We start from the raw sequence: 27445 nt of genomic DNA, 5'->3' as shown, positions 1-27445 counted from the left end.
GAGTGTACTAGTGTTTTCTTTTGAGGTTTTTTGCTAAGTATAATCACTTCAAATATTGATGCTAGATGTCATTATTGCAACTGTACCGAGTCCAGAGCTTTCTGTTCGTATATCGCTGGGCTCGGTTCAGAGACAGAAAACAGTGCACGTATGTTCTAGACTGTACAGCTCAGTGTTTTTAGTTTACTGTCGATTTCCGTTTGGTATGGTACACACAAAGGATCATTGAGTATTTCTTGTGTTGAATTATGCAAAAACAGAATTGTATGTGGAATGTCAACTTGAATTCGTACGAAAATTTCCCAGTGTGAATGTTCCTAGTGATTGAACAATACACAGATTAGTGAAGAAATTTCAAGATACTGGATGTGTGTTACACAAACAAAGGCCTATGGAACCTAGTGTTTTAACCAAAAATAAATTAGACGAGATACGGGAAACCTTGGAGAGAAGACTGAGAAAATCTCTGTGTCATTTGGCATTTCAGACTGGTGAGTCAAGAGCACCTATTCACACAGCTGTGCAGAAACTGAAATTGAAACCATACAAAATAACGACAGTGCATCAACATAGTAACTCTGATACTGTTGCTCGATGTCATTATTGCAACTGGCTGTTACAGGCTGTGCACAATGGGGAAGTTGATCCTGAGATTCTTTTCCTCTGATGAAGCATGGCTGTATTTGTCAGGGAACAAATATGCTCAGAAAAATTTACATTGGAGCTATGAAAAACCTTATGAATTACATCAAAAACCTCTGAATGATGTGAAAACAGGATTGTGATACGCAATTAGTGCAAGATGAGTAATTGTTCCAATCTTTTACCGTGAAACAATCCATTCTGACAGGTATCAGAACAATATACTGCATCCTTTTTTTTAGAACTAATATCTAACAGAAAGATGTACATTTATTTCATGTAGGACAATGCAACACGACACATTGCCAATATGATAGCAATATGAAGTGTTTCTGATGATAGGATAGTTGTCTGGCATCCTCATTCTCCAGATAGAAATCTGTGAGATTTTTATCTTCAGGGATTGTTAAAACACAAGATGTATGCAACCAATCCCCACATGCTCAAAGTGTTGGAATACAGGATTCAGCTAGTCATTGCTTCAGATTTTGGCAGCCGAAATTTGTTGAGTGTTTGCTAATGTGTTCAGGAGATGTCAGGCTGCTCTTACCACAGGGCAGGAGGGGGGAGGGGGGGGGATGGCATCATTTTGAAAACCTTCTGTAAATAAAGGTAAGCTTAAGTTAATTGGATGGCAATGCTGTTTATGCCAAACTCTCGGGAAGCGCACGCACAGCCAACTACTGACAGATTAGTGTCCTAGAGCTGGGCACAGCAGTGGGCAGTGGATGCAGAGGCAGCAGCCAGTGGCTATGCCATGCTACCCGCAGACCCCTCCTAGACGTCTTTCATGAGACACCCTGTATTTTTGATAAATATAGCTGGCTGATCACTACAGAAAACTTGGCGAGCCAGCTATGTATTATGTATAATAAATAAAGCATAACTGTCAGTATTAAATCCTGCAACACTTTGAAGACAGAATGGATACACTTACTGTTAACGGACTACTCTCTCCAAAGACAACTGATATTTATGTTGATGGGCTGGGTGCCTACATTTATGTACTGCTCAAACATTCCAAGAATGTCAATTTGTTTATTAGGCATACATACTGGGCTTGATCAAACTGTTTTACATGGTGTATCTGCAAGATATGCACCAGTTTCTTGCACTTTTCAAGCCAATGTGTGCATATTGGGTTCTGAAACAGCTTGCTTGTGATATGCCTTCTTGCTGATTGTCACATTGAAGTTTCATGAATCCCTCTGTAGTTTTCTTCCAGCAATAACATAAATCCATCATAAATTATGTCTAATTGGTCTATGAGGTTATTTATTTATTTATTTATTCCGTCATACCAAGATAATACTGATTCCAGACAGATGAGCTGTACTTTACAATGGCTCACAAGAGCATGCTGGAAGTTACTTGCTGTATGGGAAGCTACACCTCTCTTGAACACTCCTAATGCATTGCAATTTGGCATTTGCATTTCACATAATGTGTTTCTTGTTAAAGTTGCACTTTATATCATTCTGACTGGTAACGTCAAAGCATTCAAACTATTTCACTGACTGATGCAAACAGAACAATGCAAATTACTTCCCAAAGCAGGTGTGCATCATGTCTCAGTTCAAACAGATCCAGTTACTGACCAAGCACTGACCTTTGGCCAATTTTGTTAAACGTTACCACAGCTCTCATAAGAGATCACCTCTTTCTAAACAATAGCATTGTCTGCAACCAATCCTACCTGCCAGGGAGAACTTGATCTAGTCATAAATGTGACGGAATGTTCTTTAATTTTGTAGCTTATTCATTAATCAGAAGTATGCAACAATATAAAAAGACATATGAAAGTCATGAAACGGGGCTACAGCTTGAGCACCCTTCACATGACTGTTTCTTGTTCTTTTCCCCTCACAACAGTGCTGCAATTTTTATTTACAGTCATACAAACAAAGTTACAAAAACCAATTACGCAGTTTGGAAAATTCCTTAGACATTGTAAGGCAGCGCCCAGAATGATAACCTGACCAAAAACGAATGTAAATGCTGTATAAAGTTCATCTCCAACTGACAAGTTCAGCAACTGACTGGCAATACAGTTATAAATAAGCACCAAATGGTGGGACAATGTAAACAAAATGCTGGAATAATGTGTAGGTGTCAATAGACCAAGTTCATGCTGCATACTCATTGTCTTTTCATGTATTTATACTGTAGCACCAAAGGTTTGGTACAATCTCATATTAAAAACTTCCTGTACTGAACAAATGTTCCAAAAAAGTTTAGGCTCTCCTTCAACATTATACAATCTTTTTGTTTCCTATGAATACACAATGTTGCAAAATCCTTCATAAAATATTTTTGCACTTTCAAGTCTTGGTTGTTTCTCACTTGTAGATGTTCTTTTGTTAAAAAAAAAAAAGGAATGACATAGAGATCAAGGTTGTTATTCATAATATTCTACAGCCATACTCTGCAAACCTCTGTGAAGTGGATAGAAGAAGTTACTTCCCTTATTAACATAGTGTTTTCTCCCGTTGCACTCACTTAAAAGTGAGGAAAGAATGATTTCATAAATGGCACTTGCTTGCAGCAATTACTTCATCCCTATATCAGATTATTTTTTTCAAAATTTCTGTCATTCTCTCCCAGAGCCAGACAATCCTGTTACCATTTGTTCCATACCTCTTTCTGTAAGTCCAATCTCCCCCATTAGACTAATCTGTTATGAGTCCTACACGTTTCAGAAATATTCTAGGATGAGTCCCATCAGTATCTTGTACGCAGTTCCTCTGTGGATTTGCTGCATTCTCCCACTATCCTATCAGTGAACCATAGTCTGCCACTTGCTTTACTTATGACTGAGCCTATGTGATTGCTCAATTTTATATCATCACAATTTGTTAAACCCATGTATCTTTCTGAGTTGACCAATCTCAGCTGTGTATATTGGTATTATAGTCAGAGAATTATACATTTCTCAGTTTTGTGAGGTGCAAAATTTAAATGTCTAAATATCTAATGCAAGTTACCAATCTTTGCATCATATTTGTGTAATTTCTGAGTTGACAAATCTCAGCTGTGTATATTGGTATTATAGTCAGAGAATTATACGTTTTTCAGTTTTGTGAGGTGCAAAATTTAAATGTATAAATATCTAATGCAAGTTACCAATCTTTGCATCATATTTGTGTAACTTTTTTCAGATAGTATTTCATTATAAATAACTGCATCATCTGCAGGAAGTCTGACAAGCCACTGATAGACAACATGAAAACAAGGATCCTAACACACTTTCCTGTAGTCTGCCTTAAGATAGTCATACATCGGTTGATGGTTCTTCATTCATTCATTCTGAGGCTAAGACACTTCAATACATTCAGTGTCTTCTGTGCCCTTGCCTTAAGGTCCTTTAGGTGTGGTAACCAAGACAGGTTTGGAGTAAAATATGAGGTCTAAAATCTCACACAGTCTTGAAAATGGACAATAGTGTCCCACATTTGCAAGTTAGATAAATAAGAATTACAAAGAGAATAATTAAACTGCATGGGACTCCTTATTGTGGACATGATACTGTCAATAGCTATGGCAGAGAGGGTGACCAGCATTCTCCTGCACAAAAGTATCTGACAGCACATTACCAACTCTGTATCGAAAAACGTGTCCTGAGAGGAAGCACCAAATGAAGACGGGGAGGCAGCCATGGAAGCCCCCATGGTGTAGCTGACTGAGAATATTCTGCCTCCAAATCATGTCCTATGCCTTACTGAAGACAACAAAATACCTTCAAAAATTCTTTTTCGTAGGAAATCCTGCTGAGTTTCCACCTCTAGCAGGGTCAGGTTGTCCACAGTTGATCGACATCTCCTGAATCCTGAATGACAGTGTTGCTAAGGAAGTCCCTGGTCTCTGATATCCAGACCAGGCGATGGCTGACCATGCACTCTAGGGTCTCTCCTACACAGTTCATAAAGGCAAGGCTCTGATAACTACTGCGGCACATTCAGTCCCTTCCAGGTTTGAGGAGAGGTATCACAAGTGCTTCCCATCATGAGTTGGAGAGTTGGCCTATCAGCCGTACTGAATTAAAACATTATTGCTGTACAGAATTAGAACATTGTAAGAGGATTTCCTTGGACACCATTTGCAAATGCCACAGCATACGGTATTGGATTTCGTCGTGACTAGGTGCTGTATCATGAGTATCACACAGTGGTGAGTACAACTCCCACATGGAATATGGGCAGCTTTACGACTCTAAATTGGTGGGCCAGAAGTCCAACTCAACCTTCTTGATGGTGGAACGGTAAGGATGGAACACTGGATCATCGCTGGCAATGGCAGTAGTCCGTACAAAATGTTCTGCCATTTTCTGTGCAGTGTCTTCAGTAGTTATTTGGAGACATCCTCATTTCAATAATGCCACTATAGATAACCAACAGCCCTTACCATAAATCCTCCTTACAGCTTCCCATACTGCTGTGGAACAGTTGATGGAGTCCAGGAACACTTGCAATGACCTTTTACTGCTATACACGAAGCCTTGGCCCTCACTAATTGAAAGTGTGCGAGATTTTCCACTGTCCCATCAGGGTGTATACATGGACAAGGAAAAAAAAATCCCAGATTTTTTGCGGATTTCTCGGTTGAAAATACACTTTCTCCCGAGTGAAAATACATTTTTCCCCGTGTTATGTGAGAGTATACTTTTCCTCGGCACTGTAAAACTTATCAGTCTTTTGAATGTTTATGGTTTTATACGTCGACGTAAAATTTCCCGACACTTTAGAAAACGAAACTCAGGGGGGAAAAACACATTTTGGAAAGATCTTTGATGTGCAGCAGCAACATGTGCACTGCATATTTTCATGTTACGAAGATATAAATTTGAATTCCACCAAACACCACATGGTACTTTCCAAGGCATTTAAATCGAGATTGCGAAGTGCTTTTGTAAGCCAGTCATAGCTCATGTCATGTGACCTCGCCAGCTGATGACAGCATAGGACACGTGATGTAGTCAGCCAATAGCAAGATCATTCTTAAGTAGCGCCAACACACAAATAAGAAAAGTTGATGGTTTAAATTAATATTCATAGTGTTGCTACAAGAAAATCAGAGGTTTCACATATAATCATAGTCTCAAAGATTAATAAGCTGCAAGAGAAGCTAAGCTTCCACATATAATGTTGATCTTTCTTGTGTGTGTTACACTAAGATATATCACACAAATGAGCCAGAAATTTTTTTAATAACAACATAAGTGTCTGATCTTCTGGGCTCGAAATTCTTCTAGATGGTTATCCTCAAAGAGTTGATTTTTAATTGAGAGTCAAACGCTCTGTGATTTAAGAAATTCATCGTACATTCTCGCATACAGTTCATCTTGTATAAAAGGAAATTTACTTTGAAAGTAACGCTTTTCAAACCACCATCCAGAATGTTTTCCCATGACCTGTTAGAAACTGATTCGTTCCAGCAGTTGCCAGAGAGCACCAGATAACAGGTGCCACCACTCTTGCACAGCTACGATGACACAGGAAGCCCATATGTTCGTACGTGTAAAACATTAAAAGATCTTGCACTATGTCACAAAAGAAACAAGACATCAGAGGACACTTCAAGTTCATCGGAATTTCGTGAACCATACTAAAATGCATAATTCGGCTTAAAGTGTGCATTAGTATGTCCAGATTCAGATGTAAATTTTCTTGAGTACCAGTACTGTATTATCTCATGTTTGGTTCTTTATTATGGCATAATGCCATGCAAGCTACAAGATGGAAAACATGCACTTGAAATGCAGTGAACAGTTGAAACTAGCCAACAATGTGAAATTAAACACTTCATTTCAAATAAATTGACTGCCTCAGTGCAAAAGATTTAACAAAGCGACAAAAATAACTTCATTGTTCTACAAGTTGATTTACTGTCAGAAACGAGGAAATAAAACCTGAAAATAACATATTTTATTCTTCTGTAACTATGCAAATGTAATTTAATTCATTTGATAGCTCCCAGCCACAGAAATCCGTTTTGTTTTCATTTGATGTGAGAGTAATAAATGAAGAGGAAACAGCAAAATCACTAAATGTAAACACAGGTCATGTGGAGACTACCCACCTCACCACCACAACTCAGACTGCTCTGTGCATCAGCCCTGGATCTACAACATTTCCGAACCGGGGAAATGCTAGATAGTGGCGCCCAGCCACACATCCGTAGCCAGAAGTGGGAGTAGGTACTACCCAAATGCTACTCAACGGCACATACGCAAGAGCCCACCCGCAACTGCTCAAACGAATCTAATGTCAACAGCTGTCATGTCATGCTCATCGGAGGGAATTTGTCATTACGAATCATTGCATAGTCTTTCCAAAGTCTTTGACACACTTTGCTGTTGGCAGACGCTTGTATGAGCACTATATTTTGTTGTTGTATATGGTGGATTTCCTTAGCGGCTGAAGCTGTATTTTCGTTTTTTCTTCCTCTTGTTAATGTTTTGTGGCTGCAGTATTATCCTGCAGACGTGAGATACAGTAATGTCCTTTATTGGAGTATTGGTTCTTACCAGTCAAAATCACAAAAATTTAACTGAAAATTAGAACAATGAAACATTCCCTGAATTCTAAAAAATTCCTGGGTTTTTCCCGGTTTTCTCCCAGATGAAAAAATTCCCGGGTTTTTCCCAGATCTCCCGGTAGTCCAGGGTCATATACACCCTGTGAATTGCATTTAACCACTGAAGAGCCACACACTTGAGCTGATTACTAAATAGCACACCACAGTCCACTGAGAGATAGACTGCCTCCTAAGAGACATGAGGACAGCAGGATGGAGAAGTCAGTGTCATGGTGCATCACTCATGTGATGTGGTCCACCCACTCTGTCGTGGCATTCAAACTCAGCCAGTTGATGAATAGCATCCAGTTGGCTCTGCTGATCATCCACTGTGACTGCAGAGGTAAACAGCGATCCTCTGACATACATGAACTTCAACTGCAACCACCTGCAGGTCAGTAGCCAGAGGGAGAGATGACGAGTGGTACGCGTTATTGCCAAACACAACGACCCTCCATTGGCCCTTTACCCAGAAAGGTCTTCCTTTTGATAGACCACATAACCCTGCAGTACAGGAGCTTCAGATGTTTTAAAATGTGTTTCCTGCAAACGTAAGCACAGGAGGCGTTCCTGTGCTGGGAGTTTCAGTTCTCCCACAAATGTCTTCAACCTATAAATGCTCCACTCTAGTATGGGAGCCATCTATCATGGGGGTAGAACTTCAACTTGTGTTTCCACCTGGGAGGGTAGTCCACAATGAGGGGCACTCAGTCTTAGGGTGAGATAACTGCCACAGTCCGACATCAAGGTGCATCGTCTCTGAAGAAGGATTGAGATACATCAGGGAGAATGACACCAAGACTGTCAGACTGTTTGCACTTGACACTTTTCCTTTGATTTTTTGTCCTGGGTAGGCTTCAGCACCACAATCGCCACTCTGGCAGTAACAGCACTAGACAGCAGGCCAACCTGAACCTTTGCAGGTGCAGGGAGCTCCATAACAGCACTAACAACAGCCTTTTCTGATGTTCAGGGGAAAGGTATGGGCTTCAAATAACTTCTGCAGCATAACTGCAGTGACAAACACAGGTACTTATGCTGACACTAGCAATTTCAGTTTATGCAGAAGCATCGGTTTGCAACACCGGCTGTTTAAGAGCTGAAGCAAAGTAGGCAGCGAATGTGTGTGGCTGCATTACCTTATAGATCTTTTTGGCTCCACCATATGGGATGCGCTTTGTTATTTTTATCTCCTGTATCTTTCTTTCTTCAAGGAAGGCTTTATAGTCCCTATTCCAAACATGGTGATACCCAGACAAATTTACACACTTCGGTGTAGATGAGCAACCAGCTCCTTTGTGGGTGGCCTTACTGCAAGTGCCACAAATCGATTCTGCCTCACAACCAAGAGTGACGTGCACAAAGCCCTGGCATTTAAAACAGTGCACTGGGCTGGGGAAATAGGGCCATACCCTGAGGCAAAGGAAACCTGCCTTAACATACTCTAGAAGTTTCATGCTGTTGAAATTAGGTGTTACTATATACTGAAAGACTGTGTAATTCCAAAGTCTGGAGCCCTCTTCTTAGCTCAGGTGTTGGTACCTACCCACTGCCCATTCATTCTGCTGGGAGCAGTTCCACCTTGGTCCCAGGAGCAGCAAGGGAAATAAGGGGGCACTCAGACAGAGCTCTGCGTGCCCGAGTAAACTTATACAACTGAGGTGTGGTCATTTCCTTAGAGGATGCCTGCTAATGACTGTTCCATCTCAACTGCCAAGCATCTCACTCACATGCACAACACACCTTGTGATTGGGATTTTTTTACAGAAGTTTTGACCACTCTCATGATCCAAGTAGTCAAGCCGAGATCCCCATTCCCTGTGACACACATTATTTCACTCCCATGATGCACAATGGTCACTGAAACATGCCCAGAGCTTATGGTGACAGAGGACCAGGTGTGCTTAGCAGTCTCCAACTCAGGAGCCCCTTGGTCACCAAGCCTATACCAAGCAAACGAATACCAAGCCCCTGAGGGCTGCAGAAAGTTACAAATTTAGTTTTTTGTGTGTTTCTCATAGTTTAATTCTTAAATTCCATGTGTACTTCGCATTTAAGAGGTGAAATATTGCATTTTAGTAATTGTAACATGTAGATCCCCCCAGTCAGTAGCACAGTTGTCATTTCTCTTGAATGGCCAGCTACAAAACAATCATATTTGCAGATGACACCACGATTCTACTAAAAGGAGACGACGATGAACTGTTACAGCAGACAGCAAACACGGTCACAAAACAACTTAGCAGCTGGGCACAGAGTAATCTGCTTGTAATAAACAGTAAGAAAACTGTTGCTCTAAAATTCCACAATGTTCCTAGCAAGGTCATGTTTATTCCATCAGTCTCTATCAATGACGAACCAGTTGGTAACAGTACTGACACCAAATTCTTAGGACTTTGGCTGCAGAGTAACATCAGATGGAATAAGGATATTGAATATCTCAATGCAGAACTGAGAGAAACATGTTACCTTCTTTGTTCATTAAAATCATGCTGTAGTGAGAAAACAGTATTGAATGCATATCATGCGTACTTTCATTCTCGTCTTAGATATGGAGTCACCTCCTGGGGAAACTCTAAAACAGCTAATAGCACTTTTAAACTACAAAAAAGGGCCATTAGAATCTTGTTTGGGTGCAAGCCTAGAGACTCTTGTAAACCCCTGTTTAAGAAATCTGGTATTCCTCCGTTACCATGTGTATACATTACGGAAACCCTTTTCTCATTTAAATTAAATGTAATAGGCAAGGACCAGAGACAGCAAAAAAACTGTGATATACATGAGCACTTTACCAGACAAAACAGAAACTTACATATGACTCAAATCAGCACAGCACTGTGCCAAAAAGGTACTTTTCACATGGGAGTTAAGCTTTATAACAAACTTCCTGAAAACATAAAAGCTATCACCGAGGTCAATACATTTGGAAAATCTGTAATGTCAGCATCACTGCTTTTACTCCATTGAAGAATATTTAAATTTATGAAATGTATTATATAAATACTTACGTGTAAAGTGTATTATTGTAAGCTTAAATACACTCCTGGAAATGGAAAAAAGAACACATTGACACCGGTGTGTCAGACCCACCATACTTGCTCTGGACACTGCGAGGGGGCTGTCCAAGCAATGATCACACGCACGGCACAGCGGACACACCAGGAACCGCGGTGTTGGCCGTCGAATGGCGCTAGCTGCGCAGCATTTGTGCACCGCCGCCGTCAGTGTCAGCCAGTTTGCCGCAGCATACGGAGCTCCATCGCAGTCTTTAACACTGGTAGCATGCCGCGACAGCGTGGACGTGAACCGTATGTGCAGTTGACGGACTTTGAGCGAGGGCGTATAGTGGGCATGCGGGAGGCCGGGTGGACGTACCGCCAAATTGCTCAACACGTGGGGCGTGAGGTCTCCACAGTACATCGATGTTGTTGCCAGTGGTCGGCGGAAGGTGCACGTGCCCGTCGACCTGGCACCGGACCGCAGCGACGCACGGATGCATGCCAAGACCGTAGGATACTACGCAGTGCCGTAGGGGACCGCACCGCCACTTCCCAGCAAATTAGGGACACTGTTGCTCCTGGGGTATCGGCGAGGACCATTCGCAACCGTCTCCATGAGGCTGGGCTACGGTCCCGCACACCGTTAGGCCGTGTTCCGCTCACGCCCCAACATCGTGCAGCCTGCCTCCAGTGGTATCGCGACAGGTGTGAATGGAGGGACGAATGGAGACGTGTCGTCTTCAGCGATGAGAGTCGCTTCTGCCTTGGTACCAATGATGGTTGTATGCGTGTTTGGCGCCGTGCAGGTGAGCGCCACAATCAGGACTGCATACGACAGAGGCACACAGGGCCAACACCCGGCATCATGGTGTGGGGAGCGATCTCCCACACTGGCCGTACACCTCTGGTGATCGTCGAGGGGACACTGAATAGTGCACGGTACATCCAAACCGTCATCGAACCCATCGTTCTACCATTCCTAGACCGGTAAGGGAACTTGCTGTTCCAACAGGACAATGCACATCCGCATGTATCCCGTGCCACCCAACGTGCTCTAGAAGGTGTAAGTCAACTACCCTGGCCAGCAAGATCTCCGGATCTGTCCCCCATTGAGCATGTTTGGGACTGGATGAAGCGTCGTCTCACGCAGTCTGCACGTCCAGCATGAACGCTGGTCCAACTGAGGCGCCAGGTGGAAATGGCATGGCAAGCCGTTCCACAGGACTACATCCAGCATCTCTACGATCGTCTCCATGGGAGAATAGCAGCCTGCATTGCTGTGAAAGGTGGATATACACTGTACTAGTGCCGACATTGTGCATGCTCTGTTGCCTGTGTCTATGTGCCTGTGGTTCTGTCAGTGTGATCATGTGATGTATCTGACCCCAGGAATGTGTCAATAAAGTTTCCCCTTCCTGGGACAATGAATTCACGGTGTTGTTATTTCAATTTCCAGGAGTGTATGTATGCCCTGAAATGACTTTCAGCCTGTATATTTATAACGTGACTTGTCCAATGTCTTATGCAAAAGCTGCTATGTCGACAACAGGACCAATAAAATACAATCTACACAGGTCAGTAAGGCAATAGCCTCCATTGGTGACATATCACGAATGTAGGAAGTTGCATATTTAGGTTTCTCAGCGTGCTTTTGTAGTTTACTCCTCAAGTTAGTTGTACTCCAGCGGGTAGTACGTGTGCATGGTGCTGGTCGAAGTTCCCAACCAGCTGAATGTGCTTTTGGCTACCGTCAGTCATATTCAGGCTGCTGCCTCCGATTGCAGAAGTGGTGCAGAATCTGGTGTGTTGCATAGGACACATTGGGTGTTGCTGGTTTCACCCATGGGCTCTGCCCCCCAGGCACCTAACAGTGTAACTGATGCAACAGATCTATCCTCAGCAAAGGGTGACTGGCGGATGCTAACATGTTCACGTTGCTTGAGGTGGAGAGTCAATGTGAAGGCTGGCTGTCTGACCTCGTCCATTCACTCTGTGAATGTTAGGTGCATTGTGTAGCCCTTTGGAGAAATAGCATCCAGGGATGGAAAGAAAGCCAATGTGCACTCGATATGTCTGCCTGCAGGATGGGAGGGGGGAGTGGTTTCACTTAAGGAGGGCCACTGTATGGCTATCAAGTGTGTAGAGTGCAGTCATTTACAAGTTGTGGCCCTATGACTCCTCTAGCTTGAGTCCTGAGGACATTATCAGTTCATAAAGACAACTGGTGTAAGTGTAAGACTGCTGGCCTCGTGTGTAGGGTGCAAGCAGAGCTTAAAATTTGCAGAATCGTTCCCAGAGTTGATCTGAGTCTTTTGCTTTGGTGTCAAGTTAAGGGTCTTAACCAAAGTCTCAATCAAATCTGTGAAGGTCTTGGCTACATATTTCTGGACCTGCATTATGTGGTGGAGAATTGTAGAACTCCCCTTGATAGGTAAGGAGTGCACTAAGAAAGCAGCTACGCAAGTAGCAGAGCCCTTGTGAGTGCACATGGGGGTTTATTAGACTAGGCAGTGGTTTGAAGACCTATGATAAAAGCGCTCACCACCTGACATGCAGATAGAGAAATCAAACTGATTTCAGGGTAAAGACACTTTGACACTCAAAATTTTATCAATAGATTGTCGAAGTATTCATAAACAAGTTCTCGAATTTACTGCCCCCCGACCCCGAAAGTAGCCAAACTCAAGTTATTACTGGAACAGAGAGCTGGCTGAAACCCGAAGTAGAAACCTCTAAAATATATAGTGAGGCATGGAACACACAACAAAAAGAAAGATTAGATGCCATAGGAGAAGGAGCATTCAGTGTAGTTGACGAAAATACTGTCCTTTTCAAGGTCAAAGTGGAGTCTACCTGTGATTATCTGGACATGCATTACATGTCTAAGTGAAATCACTGTAATTGTTGGGTGTCTTTACCAGCCACCCAATTCTGCCTTGGCAGATTTAGAATCATTTAAAGAAAGTCTACAACCAACAGCATAGAAAAACCCACCTCATGAAATATTAGTTGGAGGGGACATTAACCTACCAAAAATAGACTGAGACATCTTTGAATTCACTGCAGGAAGTCTTGTGAAGTACTTTTCAACATGTGGTTTATCTGTAGAACACTAGTGCGACTCATTACTGAGTAGTGCTTGAGTGTCTGGGATCCCTAGCAGGTCAGATTGAAAGAAGACATCGAAACAATTCAGAGGCAAGCTGCCAGATTAGTTATCAATGGGTTTGATCAAAACGTGAGTATTACAGAGCTGCTTTGTGAACTCAAATGAGAATCACTGGAGGAAAGACAAAGTTCTTCTCATGGAACACTACTAAAAAAATTTAGAGAACCAGTATTTGAAGCCCATTGTCAAATGATTCTACTGCCGCCAACATATGTTTTGCAGAAGGACCACAAAAATAAGAGAAATTAGGACAGTATGGAGGCATGTAGAAAATCATTTTTCCCCTGCTCTATTTACAGATTGAACAGGAAAGGAAATGACTAGTAGTGATACAAGGGACTCTCCACCCTGCATCATGTGACAGCTTATGGAGTATGTATGCAGATGTGGATGTAGATGTAGAGTACTATTTGTAAGACTGATCTGGGATTTCATCCAAGCCTGGCGACTTATTAGTTGTCAACCAGTTGCTTCTCTATCCCTAGGATGCCTATTACTATGTCCTCCATACAAGTGTATGTGCAATTGTGAAACAAAGGCATGTTTGTACAATCTTTTGCATGAATGATTTCTTAAATGAGAAATTTACAACTTCAGCTTTCCTTTTGCAGCCTTCTACTGCCACACTATAACTGGTCAGTGAGTCATTGGATAGAAGGCTTTGATCCACTTAGGTATTTGTCATGCTACCAGAACTTTCTCAGATTCTCAGGAAGATCTTCTGCTAATATATGACGGTGGTAGTTGTATGCTTTATGCATTGATCTTCTCACAGGTGCATGAGCTTGAACTAACTTCTGCATGTCATCATTTGATTTTTTTTTAATGAGAGTTCTACAGTCTCTGCTTCCTCAGCATTTTCCAAATGTTGTTATTAAACCATTACATCTCTTTTTGTTCTTAATCCACTTACTTGGCACATACTTCTCCAGAGTGCAATTCACAAGCTGTTTAAAATTGGCTCATAATTCTTCCGTGTCCATCATATTGGAGCTAAATGGCGTTAATTCACTGATCCTAACAACTGCTTATCTGTTCTCTCTATCAAAAATACTCTCCTAGCCTAATTGATGGATTATTAATTTTAGTAACCATTGTCGCTATTGTGACATGCTCAACAATCCCTGTCTCTCTACTGACACCATTAAGGTCAGGCCTATTTCTAACTACAAGATCCAACACATATGGGATATCCAACTAGCCAATCAAGACAGTTTTCAGAAAACATGTCCAAAAGAACTCCACAAGAGTGCCTGTCCATACCACCTGCAATGAGTCCATAGACGTTCCAGTCAATACTCAGTAGGTTAAAATCACCTCCAACTGATATGCTGTTATCTGAATATTTCTACACTGCTGGGTGTAGACTTTCACAGTGGAGTCAGGGTGGTTGACAAAAACGTCCAGTAATTAATTTGAGTTCACTTAGACTTGTTATCCACATCCAGGTAACTTCACAGTCAGTCAATTTTGCCCTTGATAGACAAAATAGTTTTGTTGAAAGCAATGAACATTCTCCCTTCAGTGGCATCTAATCTGTCTTTCTGATATATATTCCATGCCTCACTAAATATTTAGGAGATTTCTACTAAGGGTTTCAGACAGCTCTCAGCTCCAAGAATAATTTGAGCTGACAGCTTTCCTGGAGACTGGTGAATTCAGGAATTTGTTAAAAATACTTCAACAATTTACTGTTGAAATTTTGACAGTCTATAGTGGTTTTCCTTAGTTCATTGTCTGATTTTGCTCTCTATGTATCGAGTGGTGAGCGTTCATCGAAGGACCTCAAACTATCATCTAGCCTTAAGGAAAAAAAAAAAAAAAATGCACTCTAAAAGTACACTGCTACCCGAGAAGCTACTTTTTTTTGCATAGTGCAGCCTTAAGCTATCAAGAGACGTTCTACAATTCTCCAGCCCATAATTCAGATCCAGAAATCTGCAGCCAAATCAATGGACCCACACAACTCTGATAACAATGCTACAAATTATGATATCTGCTTGCAGCCCATGAGTCAGGCCAGTAGTTTTTACCACCTCTGCCAGATGCCCGAACAACCTGAGTATGACCTCAGAACCCAAGTGACAGATGACAATGGTGCTGACTTGAGCCAAAACTTGCAGACTATTGCACCCCACACACTCCACAGTCACTACCATATCTCAGATGAAGCTCCTGGCAGACACTGAACACCGGACAACATACATAGAATTTCTTCCCAGCGATGGACACTATTTCCCTAAGGGGCTCCATAACACGTCTACATTGGGGCCAACTAGCAACCACTCCCCATGTGAGTGCTCAGACCCTGTTGAAGGAGTGGCCACTTGCCCACTCACAGGGTGAATGAGTGATGCCAACTGGACAACCTCCACACTGACTCCCGAGCAGCGCGAACATGGTACCACCTGCCACTCACCATGCTGTGACGGCAGATACCCCACATAGGGTACACTGCAAGGTGTCTTGGCAGTAGGGCCCATGAACAAAACAAGTGACAACTGGTGTGTCCCATGCAATGCGCCATATTCTCCACCACTGCCATACCGCAAGGCGAACTTGACCGCAGCAGGTGCGGTGCAGGCTGTAGAAGGTGGAGGAGTATGCATAGCTGCTGCCTATGATGAAACTCAGCCAGGCTCCACTCTCCGAGAGGTGTGAAGTGACAGGTGCTAAGAAAACGGAGAAGGGCACAATCCAGCAAAGAATCCATAAGCAAGTTTTTCATTTGGGGCTTGAATGTGACTTGTAGCCATTCTGCCTCATGAATTGATTGAGAGTGGGATGGTGGAGCCATAACATTATGAATGAATGCTGTAATGGTAACAAAACAATGGAAAGGTGTGAAAAATGAACAGTGGTACAAGGTAACACCTCAATAGAAAAAAATCCTCAAACCGTATGAATTGTGACCTCAGCTGACATCGGCACACACTGGAGAATGTAAGGAAAATGGGAAAATGCATCCAAAACAAAGATCCATCTGGAATTCCAGAAAGGACCTGCAAAATCTGCATGGATGCATTCCCATGACTGGCACAGAGTGGGCAAGTGGGCAGAACACCCTGGGAGCTGTCTGTTGTTAGGCACACTGCTTCCAAGCCACGACAAAACGGACAAGCCCCAATGGTCCTGGTGAAGAAGGTGCAGAGCCTCACATCGTAACATGGGGGAATGACTACTCTGGGGGAGGGGTGTTCCATGGACAATAATAAAACACCATCAAAAACAGAGAGGTGATATCATAAGGAAAAAATAGTTGCACAGGGGGTCCACAGCCTGGCCTAGCGGTTTATCTGGCCAGCCCTGTTGAACAAACCAAACCACAGGTTGGAGAACCAGGTCAGCAGCAACAACAGACCCTATTTGCGAGTTCATAATTGGGAAACCCTAACTGTGGCATCAATATCAAAATGGAATCAAAGCAGTTCTTCATGACCTAAGTCGGGATCAGGACCCACAGGAAAGTGAGACAAGGCTTCCGCATTAGCATGTTTACACATAGGTCGAAAATGGATTTCATAATTGTAGAAAGACAAGAACAACACTCAGTGTTGTAGGTGGTGTGCTGACTTGACAGGTAAGGAAGTGTGAGGGATAAGGGATAAGCAAGGAAACCAGGGGTTTATGGTCAAGAATAAGGTGAAACTTAGAGCCCTACAAAAAACATGAAATTTCCAGAGAGCATAGACTACGGCAAGAGCCTCTTTTTCCACCTGAGAGCAATGCTGCTGGGTCGGAGTGAGAGACTTAGAGGCAAAAGTAGCAGGTCGTTAAGAGTCAATGGTATATTGGTGTGCTAGGATTATGCCGAGGCTGTATTGTGATGCGTCAGTCACCAAAACTATGTGTTGGTCCAGAGAGAATGTAGCTAAACAAGGTGCCACGAGTAGTTTGGATTTCAACATTTGAAAAGCACGTTCACAATCCGGACTCTAGCAAAAAGGTACATACTTGTGTAACATGGCATGCAATGGATGGTCAAACGTGGCCACCCCCGGTAGGAATTTATGATAGTAGCCTATTTCCCTAGAAAAGACTGAAGCTCCTTCGTGGATGAGGCGCAAGACACTGGAGGAGATGTGGTCTAGCAGAGAACGAACCCCAAACTGCAAAACCTCAAACACCACGTAAACAACAGAAGGTTGAAAAAAACTGAGATTTCATGAGGTTACACCGTAAGCCTGTGGACTGTAAGATACGAAACAAAGAACACAAATTTTTGTAATGACAAGTCATGGAGGAGCCCATGACAACAATATCATCCAGATAATTAATGCAACACGGGACAGGCATGGCAAATTCCTCTAAAAAATCATTGGAAAATAAGAAGGGGGTTAGCCACATCAAAAGGAACACGCAAATACTGATAGAGACCAAAAGGAGTATTCAAAACCAAAACTCACCAATACTCTATGTCCACAGGAACCTGCAGATACACTTCAGACAATTCAATTTTAGAATAGTACTGGCCACATGATATTTTCGCCATCAGTTCCTCTTGATGTGGGGGAGGATGTGTATCAACAATTGACTGCGCAGTGACAATAGTACTGAAGTCAACACAAAGGCAAAGTTTCCCCAACACCTTCCAAACTACAACCAGTGAGATGACCACTCACTAGCCATAACAGGTTACACTGTCCCTAGAGACTAAAGTCTGTCCAATTCGGCTTTCACTTGATCTTTCAGGGCAATGGGAATAGGACAAGATTGACAAAAATGGATTTCAAAGAAATATGAGCAGAAAAATTTATAGCACACCCTATACCTTCTAAAAACAAGTCCGCAAGCTTCTCATACAGTGTTTCCAATTGAGAATATGGCACCTGATTGGACAAAAGGTGAACTGTGTCAATGATAGAAAATCCAAATGCCTGTAATGCGTCAATCCCAAACAAGTTCTCAACATTGGCATCAGCAACCACCAAAAATGTAATGGAATGAACCACTGTCTTGTAAGAGGCGGATGCCATAAATTACTCCAACAGTGCAATGTTTTGCTTGTTATAGCTGACCAGCTCACACATAACTGGTGTCAAAGGCGATGAGCCTAAACTCAACATAGGTTTAATAATTCAAAAATGTCACTGCAGCACCTGTATCAACCTGTAGCTGGAGCACTTGGAGAAAAACACTTAACTCGTTAAACAACTTGGGAGAAGTCACAAGCAATGGAGTCACACAGTTTACATCCATGTCCACATCCGAAGCAGCAGTCAGTGAATGACACACGGAGGCAATGTGGCTTTCTTCTGCCAAGCTTTACTAGTAGCCCTGTGCTCAGGGCATGCTGAGCATTTGTGCTGGACAAAACAGAAAGGATAAGACAGAAACAGAGAAGGTTGATGCTGGGGCTGCAGCAGTCATGGCTGCTTGGACCAGTCTTGGTCTGCTTGGTGCTAGGCCTGCAAGTTTACCGCTGCCACTACTGCTTCCTCATGCAAACTACTGTCGTCTTAGTGGACACATCTTGTGACACTACAGCCACATCGCCCCACACTTCAATTTGGTCATCCACTGGCTGAGAAACATCAAAACATTACGCAGAGTAAAGTCCTCTGGCGTACTTCCTTGTCTGGAGCTAAACAGATAATTGCGTCACACACCACAGTGGGCGTCAGTAATGAATTGACACTTACAGCTAAGGCCATTTAGCTCAGCTTCCCAGGACTTTTATGACTGGTTTGGTTTCTTGTGACATCAGTAGAATTCTACTCACACCGCTATGACATGCATTCGTTTGGGATGGTAGTTGGACAATAAACTGCACATTTGTTCAAAAGCAAGAGCTGCCAGTTCTTGTAAAGGGAAAGGCTAACACGGTAACTGATACACCTTAGGTGGAATCCACAATAGAAATAAGACTTCGCACAAATTCAAGTCACACCAAAAGCCAAAAAAGGCTGTCTGAGTCTTTTTTTGTAAGCTTCCCAATCCTCAGCTGAACCATCATACAAGGAAAAAGTAGGTGGAGAGACTGGTGGAATGGCACCCTGCCCATTAACAGAAACACACAAAGAGGTCACTGCTGAAGTAAGCTGTTCATCAATCAGGTCCAGAGATGCACATGGACTGTCATATCGGTTCCATCCCATATGGTGAAGCCAAAAAGATCTATAAGGTAATGCAGCCACACACATTCGCTGTCTACTTTGCTTCAGCTCTTAAACAGCCGGTGTTGCAAACCGATGCTTCTGCATAAACTGAAATTGCTAGTGTCAGCATAAGTACCTGTGTTTGTCACTGCAGTTATGCTGCAGAAGTTATTTGAAGCCCATACCTTTCCCCTGAACATCAGAAAAGGCTGTTGTTAGTGCTGTTATGGAGCTCCCTGCACCTGCAAAGGTTCAGGTTGGCCTGCTGTCTAGTGCTGTTACTGCCAGAGTGGCGATTGTGGTGCTGAAGCCTACCCAGGACAAAAAATCAAAGGAAAAGTGTCAAGTGCAAACAGTCTGACAGTCTTGGTGTCATTCTCCCTGATGTATCTCAATCCTTCTTCAGAGACGATGCACCTTGATGTCGGACTGTGGCAGTTATCTCACCCTAAGACTGAGTGCCCCTCATTGTGGACTACCCTCCCAGGTGGAAACACAAGTTGAAGTTCTACCCCCATGATAGATGGCTCCCATACTAGAGTGGAGCATTTACAGGTTGAAGACATTTGTGGGAGAACTGAAACTCCCAGCACAGGAACGCCTCCTGTGCTTACGTTTGCAGGAAACACATTTTAAAACATCTGAAGCTCCTGTACTGCAGGGTTATGTGGTCTATCAAAAGGAAGACCTTTCTGGGTAAAGGGCCAATGGAGGGTCGTTGTGTTTGGCAATAACGCGTACCACTCGTCATCTCTCCCTCTGGCTACTGACCTGCAGGTGGTTGCAGTTGAAGTTCATGTATGTCAGAAGATCGCTGTTTACCTCTGCAGTCACAGTGGATGATCAGCAGAGCCAACTGGATGCTATTCATCAACTGGCTGAGTTTGAATGCCACGACAGAGTGGGTGGACCACATCACATGAGTGATGCACCATGACACTGACTTCTCCATCCTGCTGTCCTCATGTCTCTTAGGAGGCAGTCTATCTCTCAGTGGACTGTGGTGTGCTATTTAGTAATCAGCTCAAGTGTGTGGCTCTTCAGTGGTTAAATGCAATTCACAGGGTGTATACGACCCTGGACTACCGGGAGATCTGGGAAAAACCCGGGAATTTTTTCATCTGGGAGAAAACCGGGAAAAACCCGGGAATTTTTTAGAATTCAGGGAATGTTTCATTGTTCTAATTTTCAGTTAAATTTTTGTGATTTTGACTGGTAAGAACCAATACTCAGTAATGACTGGTAAGAACCAATACTCATCCACCTAACCAACAGGTTTATGGTGCTGCCTCCACTGGCTGTGAATCTGAGCCACTGCAACAGGCTTCACCTGTAGGGAAGTGTGCTTTTCTTGTGTTTGGGTTGGGCAAATGTAAAAGGGTAAGGGTCTGTTAATTGCTGGAAGTTGAAATTACAGTGGATAGTTCCACATCTGAGGTAAATGCAGTCCATGAGATGCACAGTTATAATATGTATAAACACACCACAGCAGCTGACTCTGTCTGAGTTATGTTTACATTGCAACTGTGAAATATTAAACAATTCCACTGATCAGCGAAAAAGGTGGAAATATTGCACTGATAATGTCAAAAATTCTCAAGGATAAACATCCACTCAAACTAGGGTGACTGGATTAACAAAGATACTATTGCAAATATTTGGAGAAAGCACAAATGTTATTCAGAACTAACGATGTAGTAGGCCAACAAATTTTGTGCAGCACTCGTTAATATCTGAAACAACACAGTTTATCATGACATTACATACACCTTTGATTACAATACAAACCTGAGAGCTGTTTCTGCAAGTTCTGCAATGTTTTCTGCATATGCTGCTCTCACTATGACTGCCTCATCATGTGTTACCTAGAACAAAGAGCAAAATATAATTATGTAGTACAAAAACATACTGTCACTCCAAGAAAATTCATCAAGGAACAAGATGATCTAGTAATGAAAGATAATGACAAAATGATTCATGAAACCCAACATATAATTAGCCTCTTTCTATACAAGTGCCTCAACACCACTTTAGCCCACGGCAGTAGCCTGAAGTCTGTCAACACAGTTTTCAACTGTTTCTGGAGTGACCAATCGCCCTGCATCCGTACTCAACAGGCACAGTTCCTGTAAATCTTCTTCTTGCTTTCAGAAGCACATTAAGAAATATACTACTATCTCATGCAGTCACTAGATATGGTCTAAGTACTGCTGCTACAATCAAATCTTCCAATCATTTTGGAGGATTGGAGATATAGTCAGCTTGTTCAAATTAGACATCTAGTCAACTTGGTCAAGAATCCCATAAAATTGTGGATGAACGTCATTAAGGTACTCAATGTGACTGCGAGCCACTGTACATCAAGTAGACACAATGCTGCACTCTGATGTTTGCATTACTCCAGAATGTCTGCTTGAGGCAGAAAGGTAAATCTGGAAAAACCAAATACAAATTGGATAAAGATAATGTGGTCAGTTTTGGATAACTAGATTACTGTGCAGTACATGTGGATTAAAGGATAGCATCACAAACAATACCACTGAAATTAGGAACAATGATTCTCTTCTGAAAAGATCTAAGGCTCTTGATCTCTGCTCAAAACCAATACTGGCCACAATACACTCAGCAAGTGCACCCAGCACTGAGACTGCCAAATGGAACACACAACACACAGGATAAAAGTGCAGCTGCTCACATTACTCTCCCCACAGTGCTCTTGAGTGTGTTGAGGGCTGCAGGGCACCACCTATATAAGGACAATATATATGCTATTTCAACATGTCAGATCCCTTAATCGGGCAGGTAGGTTAGAAAATTTAAAAAGGGAAATGGATAGATTAAAGTTAGATATAGTGGGAATTAGTGAAGTTCAGGAGAAAGAAGACTTCTGGTCAGGTGACTACAAGGTTATAAACACAAAATCAAATAGGGGTAATGCAGGAGTAGGTTTAATAATGAATAGGAAAATAGGAATGCGGGTAAGCTACAACAAACAGCATAGTGAACGCATTATTGTGGCCAAGATAGATACGAAGCCCACACCTACTAGAGTAGTACAAGTTTATATGCTAACTAGCACTGCAGATTACGAAGAAATTGACGAAATGTATGATGAGATAAAAGAAATTAGTCACATAGTGAAGGGAGACGAAAATTTAATAGTCATGTGTGACTGGAATTCGAGTGTAGGAAAAGGGAGAGAAGGAAACATAGTAGGTGAATATGGATTGGGGCTAAGAAATGAAAGAGGAAGCTGCCTGATAGAATTTTGTACAGAGCACAACTTTATCACAGCTAACTCTTGGTTTCAGAATCATGAGGGGGTTGTGTACATGGAAGAACCCTGGAGATACTAAAAGGTATCAGATAGATTATATAATGGTAAGACAGAGATTTAGGAACCAGGTTTTAAATTGTAAGACATTTCCAGGGGCAGATGTGAACTCTGACCACAATCTATTGGTTATGAACTGTAGATTAAAACTGAAGAAACTGCAAAAAGGTGGGAACTTAAGGACATGGGATCTGGATAGGCTGAAAGAACCAGAGGTTGTACAGAGTTTCAGGGAGAGCGTAAGGGAACAATTGACAGAAACAGGGGAAAGAAATACGGTAGAAGAAGAATGGGTAGCTTTGAGGGATAAAGTAGTGGAGGCAGCAGAGGATCAAGTAGGTAAAAAGATGAGAGCTAGTAGAAATCCTTGGGTAACAGAAGAAATATTGAATTTAATTGATGAAAGAAGAAAATATAAAAATGCTGTAAATGAAGCAGGAAAAAAGGAATACAAACGTCTCAAAAATGAGATCGACAGGAAGTGCAAAATGGCTAAGCAGGGATGGCTAGAGGACAAATGTAAGGATGTAGAGGCTTATCTCACTAGGGGTAAGATAGATACAGCCTACAGGAAAATTAAAGAGACCTTTGGAGAAAAGAGAACCACTTTTATGAATATCAAGAGCTCAGATGGAAACCCAGTTCTAAGCAAAGAAGGGAAAGCAGAAAGGTGGAAGGAGTATATAGAGGGCCTACACAAGGGCGATGTACTTCAGGACAATATTATGGAAATGGAAGAGGATGTAGATGAAGATGAAACAGGAGATACGATACTGCGTGAAGAGTTTGACAGAGCACTGAAAGACCTGAGTCGAAACAAGGCCCCCGGAGTAAACAACATTCCATTGGGAGTACTGATGGCCTTGGGAGAGCCAGTCCTGACAAAACACTACCATCTGGTGAGCAAGATGTATGAAACAGGCGAAATACCCTCAGACTTCAGGAAGAATATAATAATTCCAATCCCAAAGAAAGCAGGTGTTGGCAGATTTGAAAATTACCGAACTATCAGTTTAATAAGTCACAGCTGCAAAATACTAACTCGAATTCTTTACAGACAAATGGAAAAACTAGTAGAAGCCGACCTCGGGGAAGATCAGTTTGGATTCCGTAGAAATACTGGAACACATGAGGATATAAGATGAACATCAACAAAAGCAAAACTAGAATAATGGAATGTAGTCGAATTAAGACGGGAGATGCTGAGGGAATTAGATTAGGAAATGAGATACTTAAAGTAGTAAAGGAGTTTAGCTATTTGTGGAGCAAAATAACTGATGATGGTTGAAGTAGAGAGGATATAAAATGTAGACTGGCAATGGCAAGGAAAGCGTTTCTGAAGAAGAGAAATTTGTTAACATCGAGTATAGATTTAAGTGTCAGGAAGTCGTTTCTGAAAGTAATTGTATGGAGTGTAGCCATGTATGGAAGTGAAACATGGACGATAAATAGTTTGGACAAGAAGAGAATAGAAGCTTTCGAAATGTGGTGCTACAGAAGAATGTTGAAGATTAGATGGGTAGATCACATAACTAATGAAGAGGCATTGAATAGAGTTGGGGAGAAGAGGAGCTTGTGGCACAACTTGACTAGAAGAAGGGATCGGTTGGCAGGACATGTCCTGAGGCATCTAGGGATCACCAATTTAGTATTGGAGGGCAGCATGGAGGGTAAAAATCGTAGAGGAAGACCAAGAGATGAATACACTAAGCAGATTCAGAAGGATGTAAATTGCAGTAAGTACTGGGAGATGAAGGAGCTTGCACAGGATAGAGCAGCATGGAGAGCTGCATCAAACCAGTCTCAGGACTGAAGACAACAACAACAACATTTCAACACTATGATGAAAGCCAAAATGTCACTTCTCTTCTAAACTCAGGAACTTTATATGTGTTAAAATCATTGGGAATGACAATGAGCAAAAACAGCCTGTTGGTCTGATGAGCTAAGCATCTGATGAGCTAAGCATCTGATGAGCTTAGCATCAATCACAAGAGGCTGCAGATTCATCGGGTATGATGTTCCTAACTCAAGCCTGTGGCTGTATATTTGCGCAATACAGGGCACATTTTCAGCATACTCATTGGCAAATTTTGAGACTGTACATACAATTGAAAAACTGATTTATTTCATCGTAATTTTTTTCAAGACTGGCTGCACTGGATAATGTTGTATTTGAGCCATACAGTGCTTGCAAATATCTAGATGAGAACCCATCAAGCCATAATGCATGACCTGTAGAGAAATTATTTATACAGTAATTCATGCCTTTATGTACTAGATTAACTAGAAAATTAAAACAACTAACCTGTGCCAATCCTGGTAGAACATACTCTGGGAAAATATTGGCATCACTGCATGGAATGGTTTTGACCATTGTTAAGCATTTTGTAAGTGCCTGAATGGCCCTCACTCTGACACGGGGATATGTATCATGGACCAAATGGAACTGAAATCATAAAGAATTACATCCCTAAAATATTATGTACCCTTATTGTCATAAATTTACCAGTTAAAGAATGAAGGAGTTACTTACGACATATGGAAGAATCCTGTCCAGAACTGTTTCAGCTGATGTGTGAGCGGCCAATTCCAAGAGTATATCTAGACTCTGTAATTTTGATGTACAATAATGCAGACCCCTGTTAAAAATAATAACAATAACAATAATAATAATAATACAATAATACCTTAGTACATCAGAGAGCTCCCCTAAAATCTACTCTATTTTTCATCTAAATCTTCTAGATTTCATAAAAATTGAATACTGCAGGATTAAAATTACTTTCAGTAGTGATGAGTGTATCGTAAATGCATTGTCCACAACAGTGAGTGCTGGAGCAGGTACCAACTGCACATTATAGTCTGTTTTACTATCTGTGAGGCTTTCCCTGAGATGATTTACAGCCATTTTCTGTTAGGTTTGCTGAGAGCCTTCTCCATTTATCAAACCATTCTTAATCTTATTCCAAGAGAACTCCAATATTTCAAATTGCTCAGTGATTTTTCACTTATGCGTGAAATTAAATATCTGATTTACCTCCAATATTTTAGAAAATTGTTATGAAATATGTGTGCAAATAAGTAACTCAACAAAAATAACCACATCATTAAACAAATTTTCAGACACTTTAAAAATGCAACCATAAAAAATTTAATATTTTTATAAGCAATGTGGCAATGCATTGAATGATGCAGAGGATGGGCTCATAACAGTATGCAACTATAAATTTTTCTTTGTTAACAACAGAAAAATTTTGCTAAAAAGCACAAATTACAAGTGAAAGCACTAGTTTCCTACACAGAGGTGTGGTTAACAATGAGGTGCAAAAGAGAACTTTCTGGTTAAACGTGGCTGAATTAACTGGTCTTCTCCAGAAACAAACTGCTGTAACTAGTCTAAAGCCATAGATAATACATGCTCTCCCTTGCAGCCCCATCCTTGTTTGCCTATTCAGATGTTTTATGAAGAGTATAATCATTGCATGTGTCCTGTCTAATTGCAATTTCTATCCGTTACATATTCTATTCACAACAAAGCTCTTGATGTGATGTAGCTGACAGACTTTTCCTATTCGCAGATTAATTAGTTAACGGAAAACTCTACCTGTATTACAATTACAGCAAAACTTTTGAACATTATATATTACCATAGAGGATTAAGTCATGTAAGTGTACTGATCAGAAAGCAATACCCTCTAATTTATTTCTCTTTTAAATCACAAGAAATGACGTTAAATATGCACACCATTTAATCACAACCTTCACTGCCATTCTGAAAAAAAAAATATCTTCAAAGTAATGGCCACGATACACATATCAGCTGAATATTGGTAGTATACTGATTATGCTAGATCTGTGTATAATGAAAGATGGGGTAAGATTTTCCATCCACATTTTAGATACTCAGCAAGTGCTTTCACATCTATGTCAGTTCTTGCAAAGGCACTGGAGTGTCTGATGGTCAAACATGCTGAAGATCTGCTTCAAGTTTCTTCAGAGTGCTAATGTATTGCACAGAATCAATTGACTGCATCTCTCAAAAATGTTCTAGGAAGCAGACTCTCCTGAGCTGAATACTCATGCAGTCATTTTCGTTGCAGACTGCAAGTTATGATTTTTTTTTTATTTTTTTTTTTTCACTGTGTGACATTTTTCCATAGACTGCCTGATTTTATTCGAGCATAAAGAAATAAACGCACATCTCATTTCCTGTCACAATATTTCCTAAGTCCTTTTCTCCTTCTATTTTCCAACTGTGCAACAAGTTGTTGGCTACTGTCTTCTTTCCCTCTTTCTTCTGATCATTACACCCAAAGCACATAAACTTTTACCTTAGACTGCCTTTAAGGTGTGAAAGACCTCATCTGCTGTTATCTGGATGTTTGCATGAATAATGTCTGATGTAATCACTGTAGCGGCCGCTGCTCCATTTTTGATCCACCTACAGAGATCAGCCTACAGGTTCCGTACAGTGAAAAACTGTTTGTTCAACTGCACTGGCATCCTTTTAGCATCCTCAACAACATTATTCAGACATTTCAGAATGTGAATTGGAGTTCACCTTCAACATTCAGGAATACTATCACTGTTTGTTACCTAACACACAATTTACAACTGGCCATTTTCT

General features: G+C 41.6%; 1 protein-coding gene across 1 annotated transcript in view; it reads right to left on the bottom strand.

Annotated features, from left to right (window-relative positions):
* The window catches only part of LOC126354825 (phosphoinositide 3-kinase regulatory subunit 4), a 192191-nt gene that overhangs the window by 94283 nt on the left and 70463 nt on the right, over positions 1–27445 (bottom strand). The window contains exons 9-11 of the mRNA XM_050004768.1: positions 25352–25457; positions 25124–25264; positions 21270–21346 (exon numbers count right to left, since the gene is read on the bottom strand). Of these exons, the coding sequence (XP_049860725.1) occupies positions 21270–21346; positions 25124–25264; positions 25352–25457 (324 nt within the window). The remainder of the gene's footprint in view (positions 1–21269; positions 21347–25123; positions 25265–25351; positions 25458–27445) is intronic.

Source organism: Schistocerca gregaria, chromosome 3, assembly GCF_023897955.1.
Source record: "Schistocerca gregaria isolate iqSchGreg1 chromosome 3, iqSchGreg1.2, whole genome shotgun sequence".
Taxonomy (NCBI): domain Eukaryota; kingdom Metazoa; phylum Arthropoda; class Insecta; order Orthoptera; family Acrididae; genus Schistocerca; species Schistocerca gregaria.
This window is presented reverse-complemented; position numbering and strand designations above follow the sequence as displayed.